Source organism: Mobula hypostoma, chromosome 7 (genome assembly GCF_963921235.1).
Source record: "Mobula hypostoma chromosome 7, sMobHyp1.1, whole genome shotgun sequence".
Classification (NCBI taxonomy): domain Eukaryota; kingdom Metazoa; phylum Chordata; class Chondrichthyes; order Myliobatiformes; family Myliobatidae; genus Mobula; species Mobula hypostoma.
In genome coordinates, this window is record NC_086103.1 from 16,311,933 (window position 1) to 16,324,818 (window position 12,886).

At 47.7% G+C, this 12,886-nt stretch overlaps 1 protein-coding gene across 2 annotated transcripts in view; it reads right to left on the reverse strand.

The window, feature by feature from the left end:
- The window catches only part of LOC134349166 (F-BAR and double SH3 domains protein 1-like), a 78,144-nt gene extending 66,037 nt beyond the window's left edge, over nt 1-12,107 (reverse strand). For both annotated transcript variants that reach the window (XM_063053092.1, XM_063053090.1), the window contains exons 1-2: nt 11,956-12,107; nt 11,381-11,478 (exon numbers count right to left, since the gene is read on the reverse strand). In XM_063053092.1, coding sequence (XP_062909162.1) covers nt 11,381-11,478; nt 11,956-11,976 — 119 coding nt within the window. In that variant the 5' untranslated portion in view covers nt 11,977-12,107. The remainder of the gene's footprint in view (nt 1-11,380; nt 11,479-11,955) is intronic.
- Between the last annotated feature and the right edge of the window lie 779 nt (nt 12,108-12,886).

Here is a 12,886-nt window from a genome sequence, read left to right on the forward strand (position 1 = left end):
GGCTCTTGAACTCAATCCCATGGTTGATGAAGGCCAATACACCATATGCCTTCTTAACCACACAATCAAACTGCGCAGCAGCTTTGAGTGTCCTATGAACTCGTACCCCAAAATCCCTCTGATCCTCCACACTGCCAAGCAGAATATAATATTAATGGTAAGATTCTTGGCAGTGTGGAGGATCAGAGGTGACCTGATAGAGGTGTATAAAATGATGAGAGGCATTGGTCATGATGTTACATACCTCATGGATGTCTTGTGACTGTCTTATGACCATGATGTAATTGAATGTCTTATGAGCATGATGTAATGGTCTTGCAGAGGTCACATGATGTAATTTTCCCGCCAGTGAAGTCACATGATGACCTGTTCTCAACAGGTATATAAATGAGACCCCGATGTGACGCAATTAGTTTTCAGTTTAGTTCTGTGTTGGTTACTCCGTTTTGCTGCGTATTCGGCTTATGACGCAGTTTTGTTTTAAAGTGGAGTTCTGCTTTCTATTGTAAGTAGTATTGGAGAGTGAAGACCTTACCAAAGTACAGGAATTCGTGGAGTCGAGTAAAGCTGATATCGTTTGGTGGTTTTGTAGAGGATCAACCTTTATTGAATCTTTGTTCAAGAAAAAGTGACCTGCAACTGAATTATCCCCTGTTAAAGTAGGAAGGATAGTGCAGTGTCTATTCTCCAGAGGAAAAGGTCAGTTCCTTTAAACCATTTTATTTTCGTTGTTGTGAATCCTGCGGACAAGACAGGTTCCAGCTGGGATCAGTAGTAACGTGACGTCTTCGAGGAATTCCTTACTTCAGGAAAGTCTCTCCTAATTGACTGTATAAATCTCTTGGACTTTCGAACTTACTATTCTAAGAACTGTGTTCGAATTTACCACTTTACGAACTGTTTTCACATTTACCCTTTGAAGAACTGTTTCAGAGTTGCCATATAGCAGTTAACTTCCAGTTAAGTTAGTCGTTTAAATACATTTCGCTATTTTTGAGCAGAGTTTAATAAATGTTTGTTTGTTTTTATAAAACCTGACTCGATTCTATATTCATTGTTGCCAGTCACGTGACAGTGTAGATAGTCAGAGGCTTCTTCCCAGGGCTGAAATGGCTAACACAAGAGGGCATGATTTTAAGGTTCTTGGAAGTAGGTACGGAGGAGACGTCAGAGGTAAGTTTTTTTACACAGAGAGTGGTGAGTGCGTGGAATGGGCTGCTGGCAACAATAGGTCTTTTATGAGACTCCTGGATAGGTACATGGAGCTTAGAGAAATAGAGGGCTATGGGTAACCCTGGGTAATTTCTAAAGTAAGTATATGTTCAGCACAGCATTATGGGCCGAAGGACAGTATTGTGCTGTAGGTTTTCTATGTTTCTACGTTTCTGTGAGTCTTACAATTAATACTATATTCTGCCATCATATTTGACCTATCAAAATGAATCACCTCACATTTATCTGGGTTGAATTCCATCTGTCACTTCTCAGCCCAGTTTTGCATCCTATCAATGTCCCATTGTAACCTTTGACAGCCCTCCACACTATCCACAACCCCCAACCTTTTTGTGTCATCAGCAAATTTACTAACCCATCCCTCCACTTCCTCATCCAGCCATTTATAAAAATCACAGAGTAAGGGTCCCAGAACGGATCCCTGAGGCACTCCACTGGTCACCGACCTCCATGCAGAATATGACCCGTCTACAACCACTCTTTGCCTTCTGTGGGCAAGCCAGTTCTGGATCCACAAAGCAATGTCCCCTTGGATCCCATGCCTCCTTTTTCTCTCAATAAACCTTGCATGGGATACCTTATCAAATGCCTTGCTGAAATCCATATACACTGCATCTACTGCTCTACCTTCATCAACGTGTTTAGACACATCCTCAAAAAATTCAATCAGGCTCGTAAGGCATGACCTGCCTTTGACAAAGCCATGATGACTATTCCTAATCATATTATACCTCTCCAAATGTTCATAAATCCTGCCTCTCAGGATCTTTTCCAACAACTTACCAATCACATGTTCAGTAACTTGCTGTTCAAGAAAGCCATCACGGATGCATTCTCTGAAGCCCTCGTCAAGACTGCCTCGACCATCTTGATTCACTCAATCTATGTGCAAGTTAAATGCCTCCATGACAACAGCTGTTCCATTCTTACACGCCTCAGATATTTCTGTGTTTATTGCCTGTGCCACTGTAATGTTATAGTTTGGTGGCCAATAGTGATTTTTTTCCCATTACTATTTCTAATCTCTACCCATATAGATTTAACACTCTGTTTCTTGGATCTTTATCATCTCTCACTATCACCCTGATCTTATCTTTAATTAAGAGCGCTACCACACTTCCCTTACCTTCCTGCTTATCCTTCCGTATTACCTGATATCCTTGGATATTAAATTCCCAATCGTCTCCACCCTGTTACCACGTCTCTGTAATGGCCACTAAATCGTACCCCTTTGTCCTGATTTGTGCCACATGATCACTGAGCTTGTTTCGAATACTATGTGCATTCAGATAAAATGCCCTTACGCTCATTGTGCTTTTAAAATCTTGTAATCTTTTTCTCTTTTACACTTGACTTTTCTCACTCCATTCTTACATTTCTCTTTTTTATCTCTTGCTTTTTCTTTATTGCCAATTTGCACGTGGCTCAGATAGTCCAGAGATTACCACCTTTTTCGTTCTGCTTTTTTATTTAGTCCCTATCTGCTCAACATCCCTCAGCAGAACCTCTTTCCTTGTTCTACCTATGTCATTGGCACCCCATGGACTAAAACAATTGGATCTTTCCCCTCCCAACGCAAATTCCTCTGCAGGTCAGAGAAGATGTTCCAAACCCAGGCACAGGCAGGCAACACAGCCTTTGAGACGCTCTGTCCCGCGACAGAGAACTCTGTCTATTCACCTGACTATACTATCCCCAATCACTACTACATTTCCCTTCTCTCCCCCCTGAACCACAGTGCCACAGTTAGGTTGCTCATCCTTCCTACAGCCCCCACTCTGATCCACACAGGGAGCAAGAATCTCAGACCTGTTGGACAAGCTCAAGGGCTGAGGCTCCTCCAGCACTGTCTCTTGGATCCCACTACCTGCCTCACTCACAGTCACACCCTCTTGTCGCCGACCACAGACCGAATTTGAGGCAGTTGATCTAATGGGTGTGACTATAAGAACATAAGAAATAGGAGCAGGAGTGGGCCATTCGGCCCATTGAGCCTGCCCCACCATTCAATAAAATCATGACAGGTCTGTCCGTAAACTCAGCTCCATCTACCTGCCTTTTCCCCATAACCCTCAATTCCCCTATTATGTAAAAACCTATCGAACTGTATCTTAAATATATTTAGTGAAGAAGCCTCAACTGCTTCCCTGGGCAAAGAATTCCACAGATTCACCACTCTCTGGGAAAAGCAGTTTCTTCTCATCTCTGTCCTAAATCTTCTCCCCTGAATCTTGAGGCAATGTCCCCTAGTTCTAGTCTCACCTACCAATGGAAACCACTTTCCTACTTCTATCTTATCTATCCCTTTCAAAATTTTGTATGTTTCTATAAGATGTCCTCTCATTCTTCTGAATTTCAGAGAGTATAGTCACAGGCGATTCAATCTCTCCTCATAGGTTAACCCCTTCATCTCTGGAATCAACCTGGTGAACCTCCTCTGCACTGCCTCCAAAGCCAGTATATCCTTCCTCAAGTAAGGGGACCAGAACTGCACACAGTACTCCAGGTGCGGTCTCATCAGTACCCTGTATAGTTGCAGCATGACCTCCCTGCTCTTGAATTCAATCCCTCTGGCAATGAAGGCCAACATTCCATTTGCCTTAATAACCGCTGTACCTTCAAGCCAACTTTTTGCGATTCATGCACAAGCACTCCCAAGTCCCTCTGCACAACAGCAAGCTGCAATCTTTCACCATTTAAGTAATGATCTGCTCTTCTATTATTCCTTCCAAGGTGGATGATCTCGCATTTGCCAACATTGTATTCCACCTGCCAGACCTTGACCCACTCACTTAACCTATCTATATCCCTCTGCAGACTCTCCACATCCTCTGTACAATTTGCTTTTCCACTCAGTTTAGTGTCATCAGCAAATTTTGCTACATTACACTCAGTCCCCTCTTCCAAATCAATGTAAATGGTAAACAGTTGCGGGCCCAGCACCGACCCCTGCGACACCCCACTCACCACTGACTGCCAACCGGAGAAACACCCATTTATACCAACTCTCTGCCTTCTATTGGTTAACCAATCCACTATCCATGCCAATACACTTCCTCCAACTCCATGCATCCATATCTTATTTATAAGCACCTTATCGAACGCCTTCTGGAAATCCAAGTATATGACATCCACCTGTTCCCCTCTATCCACTGCACTCATTATGTCCTCAAAGAACTCCAGTAAGTTTGTCAAACAGGACCTGCCCTTTCTGAATCCGTGCTGCGTCTGTCTAATGGAACCACTTCTTTCTAAATGTTCCACTATTTCTTCCTTAATGACAGCTTCAAGCATTTGGCAGGATGAGAAGATGGCGGCGCAACGCAGCACGCACAGCTCTCCGGTGAAATGATATCGTATTTGTAAGTAGTAGCCGTGCACAATTCTGATTTGATGGAGACAGACGTGAGAAGCAGAGGAACATCTGGAGAAATTTCTGAAATGCCTGGTTCGCTGCCGCTGGTACTGTGCGATCGAGAATCTCCGGAGGGAAGGCCCTAAAATCCGCGGCTTTGCCTGCTGCTGGCGACCGAGGCTGAGGTCGAAGCGTTCGGCAGAGATGGTGCTTGGTACTCGGTGTCGGAGGGCTGGTTGGAGCTTGAAGTTTTCGGACGACTCAGAATCGGACTGTGGTCGGGCATGGCAGGGAGAGTTGTCTTCCTTCTCCCGTCTGCGTGAGATGTGGGACTTTCGAGACACTTCAAACTTTTTTTACTGTGGCCATGGCCTGTTCTTCATCAAGTTATGGTATTGCTTGCACTGTTGTAACTATATGTTATAATTATGTGTCTTTTGTTAGTTTTTCAGTCTTGGTCTGTCCTGTGTTTCTGTGATATCACACCGGAGGAATATTGTATCATTTCTTAATGTATGCATTACTAAATGACAATAAAAGAGGACTGCGTGTCCTCATAATCTAAGGTAATTTTCCCGACTACAGATGTTAAGCTAACTGGCTTATAGTTGCCCGTCTTATCCCTACATCTTTTTTTTTTAAAAAGTGGCGTGACATTTGCTGTCTTCCAATCCGCCGGGACCTGCCCAGAGTCTAGAGAGTTTTGGTAAATGATTACCAACGCGTCTACTATAACCTCTGCCGATTCCCTCAGCACCCTGGGATGCATCCCATCAGGACCAGGGGACTTATCTACCTTCAGGCCCTCTAGTTTGCTCATCACTATCTCTTTAGTGACAGTGATTTTAATCGAGGTCCTCACCTTCCATTTCATCCATAACATCCTCTTTTGGCATATTAGACATGTCTTTCACCGTGAAGACCGACACAAAATAATCGTTCAATGCCTCAGCCATTTCCTTATCAGCCAATATCGATTTCCCCTTCTCGTCTTCCAAGGGACCTACGTTGACTTTAGCCACCCTCTTCCACTTTATATATTTATAAAAACTTTTGCTATCTGTTTTTATATTTTGTGCTAATTTACTTTCATACTCTATCTTCCCTTTCCTTATTTCTTGTCTAATTGTTGCTTTTTAAAGTTTTCCCAATCCTCCAGTCTCCCACTACTCTTTGCAACTTTGTACACATGAGCTTTGAATTTGATACTATCTTTTATTTCCTTGGTTATCCAAGGCTGGCTCTCCCCACACTTACTGTCCTTACTTTTGACTGGAATATACTTTTGTTGAGCACTGTGAAAAATCTCTTTGAAAGTATTCCACTGTTCCTCAACTGTCCTACCAAATAGCCTGTGCTCCCAATCCACATTAGCCATCTCCTCCCTCATCCTGTTGTAGTCTCCCCTGTTCAAGCATAATACACTAGTTTTAGATCTAACTATTTCATCCTCCACCTGTATGCGAAATTCAATCATACTATGATCACTCTTTCCAAGAAGATCCCTGACTACAAGATCGTTAATCTTACCCATCTCATTGCACAGGACTAGATCTAAGATAGTAGTTTCCCTTGTAGGTTCACTAACATGCTGCTAAGAAAGCCAGCACAGATGTATTCTATGAAGTCCTCCTCAAGGCTTCCTTGACCAACCTGATTCACCCAATCTATGTGGAAGTTAAAATCCCCCATGACAACTGCCATTCCGTTCTAACAAGCCTCAGTTATTTCTTGGTTAATCGCCTCTGCCACTGCAATGTTTTTATTAGGTGGCCGATAGACAACTCCCACCAGTGATTTTTTCCCTTTACTATTCTTAATCTCTACCCAGATGGACTCAACACTCTGCTCCGTAGATCTAATATCGTCTCTCACAATCGCCCTGATCTCATCCCTAATTAAGAGTGCCACCCCACCTCTTTTGCCTTCCTGCCTATCTTTCCGTATTACCTGATACCCTTGGATATTTATTTCCTAGTCATCTCCACATCCCGCACAACCATTCCAGAACCTCCCAACTTTTATTTTGTTTTGATCTAGAGACACAACGAGCTGCACCGCCCAGCACCTCACTGATTTAACCCTAGCCTGATTGCAGGACAATTTACAGTGACCAATTAACCCTCTAACACCGGTCCGTCTTTGGACCGAGGGAGGAAACAGGAGCTCCTGGACGAAACCCCCAATGCCCACTGGGAGGAGGTACAAAGTCCTCGCAGACAGCAGTGCAATTGAACTCTGAACTCTGGAAAGCCCGAGCTGAAATAGCATCACCCTAATCACTACACTACCGTGGCACCCTTCCTTCAGCGAGTGTGCCGAAAGCCTTCTTCACCACCCTGTCCGTCTGAGACTCCACCCTCGGGGAACTGTGTACTCGTGCTCCGAGATCCCACTGTTCTGGCCTCCTTGGAGCCCTGCTGTGTACATTCTACCCGGCCTGCCTCCACTCTTTCACTGAGTCATGGCTGATCTGTCCACCAACATCTTTGTCCCAGCCTAGGGAGCCGAAAACTACAGGGCACAGGTTTAAGGTGAAGAAGGAACACAAGAGATCCTGCAGATGCTGGAAACGCAGAACAACACACACAAGATGCTGGAGTAACTCTGCAGCTCAGGCAGTGTCTATGAAAATGAATAAACAGTTCCATTGAACACACTCTTCATCTCCTGGTGAAGGGTCTTGGCTTGAAATATCAACTGTTCATTTCCCTCTCTAGATGCGGCCTGACCTGCTGAGTTGTAGGTGAGAGAGAAAGATGTCTGGACCTGCACCTGGGGAGGAAAGGTTCGAGCAGGGGTTCCCAAACATTTTTATGCCGTGGACCAATACCACTAACCGAGGGATCTGCGGGCCCCAGGGTGGGAACCCTTGCTTAGAGGGTCAAACACAGGTGAGTGGGACGAGCTCAGGTAGGCACATTGGTCAGCAGGGATGAGTTGGGCTGAAGGGCCTGTGCTTGAGCTGTATAAAACTACGGCAGCCCCCAACCCTCTGCCCGATCCCCACATCTTGCAATTAAAGCCCAAACTATCAAAGTTCAAAATACATTATCAGGATATGTATACCGGATACAACCTTCAGAGTCGTCTTCTTGCAGGTAGCCACAAAACAGAGAAACACAGTAGAATTCATGAGAAATCCCACGGAAAACAGACTACCAAATACCCAATGTGAAAGAAAAGAACAAATCTCAGGAACAATAAAAAGTAAACAAAGAACAGAGAGAACGTGAATCACAGATTCCCCAGAGTGGGTCCACAGTCACGGAGACAGTTCAGTGCTGAGGTGAGTGACAATGGCTGCAGGTCACAGTCACAGAGACAGTTCAGTGCTGAGGTGAGTGACAATGGCTGCAGGTCACAGTCACACAGACAGTTCAGTGCTGCAGCTGGTCCAGAGCCCAAGGCTGCTCCCCCCCCTCCAGCCCCCAAGATGGAGTTGGCAAGACACGGTGTTGTTTTGCTGGTAGCAAACAAAACTGCTAACTACTCAACTAAATATACTTTTCTCTGGACTTTGATCAGTCCTGGTGATGGACTAACAAACCTGCTGAGAACCCAGAGATCTCCAGATATTCGTGCGGTTCTCCTGATTGCCAATACCACCCCCACCACCCCCGAGGTCAGAGCCGTCCCCAACCCATGTACCATTCTATATTCCCCAATCTGAGACGCACACAACAACAGATACTGTGAATTTGCCAAAGATTCAGCAGAGGTAACTTTCCTTCAACTCTCTGCAATAACTGTTACAGCCCTGTAGCCACTTACCTACAGATCAGAGATTAGATTTATGTACATTGAAACACACAGTGAAATATGTCGACCACAGACCATATTCCTGCATGTTCAAGTAACGTGCCCACAGCCCACTAACCCTAAGCAGCATGTCTGGAATGTGGGAAGAAACCGGAGGAAACCCACTGGAACATACAAATAGCGGTGGGAATTGAAGACTGGTCTTCAGATTGCCAGCCCTGCAAAACCTGACACTGACCACTCACCACCACACCACCCCTCTCATAAAGCAGGCTCCCTCTTCACCAGTAAATGCCAGCTTCTCTCCAATGTGACAACAAGTATCTGTTTGTATCTCGCTGGAAGGGAGCAAGTTGACCTTTCAGATTGAGATTTATCAATGCACATTGAAAAAACAGTGTCCTTTAGGTTAGAACCTCCACGACCCGAGAGTGTGCTGGGGACAGCCCGCACGTGTCATCAGACACACCAGCGCCAACACAGCGAGCCCACAATGCTCGGCTGAACAACACAGAACACAACGGGCAACACACACACAAAATGCTGGAGGAACTCAGCAGGTCAGGCAGCGTCTTTGGAAATGAATACACAGTTGATGTTTCAGGCTGAGACCCTTCATCAAGAGTCAGTAGATGTTGTTTATTTGGATTTTCAGGCCTCTGACAAGGTGCCACACGTGAAGCTGCTTAACAAGCTAACAGCCGCGGTATTACAGGACAGATACCGTCACGGATAGAAGATTGGCTGGTTGGCAGAAGGTAAAGAGTCGGAATAAAGGGGGCTTATTCTGATTGGCTGCCAGGGACAACACAAACGAGTCTTGTAAATTTCTACAGATGTACAGTGGAGAGCATTCTAACTGGCTGCATCACTGTCTGGTACGGAGGGGCCACGGCACAGGATCGGAAAAAAGCTGCAGAAACCTGTAAACTCAGCCAGCTCCATCATGGACACCGGCCTCCCCAGCATCGAGGACATCCTCGTAAGGCGATGCCTCAAAAAGGCAGCATCCAGCATTAAGAACCCCCACCACCCAGGACGTGCCCTCATCTCATTGCTACCATCAGGGAGGAGGTGCAAGAGCCTGAAGACAGCGTTTCAGGAACAGATTCTTCCCCTCCACCACCAGGTTTCTAAATGGACTGTGAACCGATCAACACTACCTCAATATTTTTGTTCCCTTTTTGCACTGGGAACTGCAACGTACTGAGGGCTTAAAACAGCAAGTATCACAACATATGCCAGTGATATTAAACCTGATTCGATGACAACAGTGAAACAAGCCCTTTACCCACATCCAAACACACAGACACACATACATCCACACACACACAGACCCAGGTCTCCCCACCCCCACACACACAAAACAGGTCTCCACGCACACATACACACACCCACACACATACTCAGACAGGTCTCCACACACAGTTCCTGCTATCTCCTGGCACTGGCCCTGGACTCTCAAACTCACTTTAGGATAGCATGGAAGCACAACACTACCGCAGTTCAAGACAATTCCTCCACTGCTCCAAAGACATGCCGGTCCCTAGGGTAATTGGTCATTGTAAGTTGTCTCATGATGAGGCGAGGCAAGGGTTTAACAGGTGGGTTGCTGGGGTGTGTGTTGGCCCGAACGGCCTGTTCCGTGCTGTATCTCCAAGTAAAATAAAATCAAACATCAGACACACAAGAGACCTTAGAACACTGGGAGCTGGAGCAACGCGCATGTGGGGAGACGGACAGTCAACTTTTCAGATTGAGACCCTTCATCTGCACCTGAAGCATCGACTGTCCATTCCCCTCCACAGATGCAAAAGGAACTCAGGTCAGGCAGCATCTTCTCAGTTGCTCAGGAAGGACATGAAAGAGTTAACATATGAGGAGTGTTTGATGGGGCTGGTCTTGTCCTCACTGGAGTTTAGAAGAATGGTGGGTGGGGGGAACCTCACTGAAACCTTTCAATATTGAAAGGCCTGGATAGAGTGGCTGTGGAGAGCATGTTTCCTAGAGAGAGGGAGTCGAGGACCAGAGGGCACAGCCTCAGAATAGAGGGATGTCCCTTTAGAACAGAGATGAGAAGGAGCTTCTTCTACCAGTGTGTGGTGAATCTGTGGAATTCATTGCCATGGATGGCTGTGGAGGTCAAGTCATTGGGTGTATTTAAAACTGGAGGTTGATAGGTTCTTGGCTAGTCAGGGCATCAAAGGTTCTGGGGAAAAGGCAGGCGAATGGGGTTGAGAGGAATAATAAATCAGCCGCGATGGAATGGCGGAGCAGACCCGATGGGCTGATTGGTAGGAAGGTCCCAGTTCAGGCTGGGAAGGTTTCCTGAAATATGGATGAGGGATTGCTGCTAGAGAGAGTTCGGGTTTGTCTCCTGAGAAGCAGACATGACGGGAGACGACAGAGAAAGTGTGAGAAGTGTCGGACAAAAGACATGGAAGGGTAAGTCCTCGGTGTAGTGTCACGGTGTGTGTGGTAGCCAGTCCATCATTCTGTGACACGGTGACTGACTCTCCGCAAACTGCAAACAGCCCAAGTTACCAGAAACACGCGATTCTGCAGATGCTGCAAATCCAAAGCAACACACTCAGAATGTTGGAGGTTCAGGCAGCATTGCAGTAGAAGAACAAACAGTCAACGTTTCAGGCCGAGACCCTTCAGTAGACACAAGTTAGCACTGCTGAGTTATCCATCCATCTTATGCAAAAGCAGAAAGGTCTGTGAACGTTAGTCGTCCAGGCAGTGTCCGTAGGAAAACGATCATGGTTAATCCCTCAGATCACAGAGATGCTCCCATCACCACAGCCCCTGCCCGATGCTCCCATCTCCATGCCTGTTGACTGACACTCCCGTCACCGCAGGCCGCTGCCAGACCCGCTGAAAAATTTCTGCAACTTCTGACTTGACACTAACCAAGCATAAGTGACCTGCCTGACCAGAGCAGGGCTCTGTCCAAATCTCCCTCCCACTCTGACCCCTCTCCTTACAGTGCATCTCCCACCCTCTCCCCCCCCCCCGCATTCCCACCTGAGGTCTTCCAGCAGCTCCAGTTCCAGCTGTTGTCGGCTCTGGGCTCTGCACAACTGCTCCGAGAAGCTGAACTTCACATCTGGACTCCCGCGCACCTGTCCCGGGACAGAGAGGGGGTAATACAGGGCTGTGGCTACAGTCTCCCCACTCTCAACCCCCTTCCCCCTCACACTCACCCTACCTGCTCCGGGACGGGGGGGGGGGTGTAATAGAGTGCTGTGGTAAGTCTCCCCACTCCCTACCTGCTTCCTCCTCACCACCCCACCTCCCTCCTCTCCACCTGACTTGGGACAGAAGGAGATAATACCATCCTCAACGGCACCACACTCCCCACCCTCAGTCCTTCCCCCTCTCCCCTCAACCACCCCTACCCCCTCGATACCCCTACCCATCACACACCTCCTTCTGCATTACCTATCTTTCCCTCATCTTCACACCCCTAGACTCCCCCCACATCCTTGCCCTCTCCTCTCCAGCCGACACTCACCTCCTCCCCAATTTCTTACCTCCCTCCGCCCCTCCCCATGCCGCCGGCCCCTCCTTCTCCTCCTGTCTTCCAGCCTTCCACTCACCTTCCTGGGGGGCGGCTGCATCCCGTCCCGGGGCTCCGGACCGACCGGGCTCTCCTCCCCCCACCACGGCCCCCTCTTCCGAACTCCAGACTCTCTCCTCTGCGGTCTCCAGTCTCCGGACTCCGGACTCTAGACTCTCCTCTGCCCGATCTGCGAACTCTCCTCTCCCCGGTCTCCGGTCTCTGCACTCTCCTCTCCTCTCCCCTCCCCGGTCTCCAGTCTCCGGTCTCCGGACTCTGCACTCTCCCCTCCCCGGTCTCCGGTCTCCAGCCTGCGGACTCCGCTCTCTGCGAGGTTCCGCGAACTCACGGTAGCTCCGCCCCCCCCCCCGGAAGCGCCGCCCCGTCGCTCGGCGGCGGGAGGGGGAGGATGAGGATGAGTGAGGAGGGAATGGATGAAAGAAAGAGGGAGTGGGCAGATGAGGTAGTGGGGGAGGGAGGGATAGGTGATTGTGGGACAGGATGAGGTGGGAGGGAGAGTAGGAGAAGAGCGCTCCGGGATTTCTCCCGCATCCCAATTACGTGCAGGCAATTCCTACCCCTTGATGGTGGGAGGGGGCAGCTGGGCAGGAAAGAAAGGATAGTCTACCGGTTAAAGTGGAGGGTGGGGAAAAGGCAGGAGAATGGGGTTGAGAGGGATAATAAATCAGCTGTGATGAAATGTCAGAGCAGACTCGATGGGCCGAATGGCGTAATTCTGCTCCTGTGTCTTAGTGTCTAGTGGTTTCGTGGTGATCAGCAAGAGAATGGGGTTGATAAGGGGTTAGTATAAAATTGGGGGGCAGAGTGGCCTCCGTGTTACCAGGCCCTGGATGGGAACCCGTCACCCTTTTGTGCTGTGGGTTTTGCTTTGGAGATTGTCTGAAGCTTCCTCCCAAAGGCACACTTTCGAAGTGTAGATACTGCTGAGTAATGAGCCTGTATATACATCC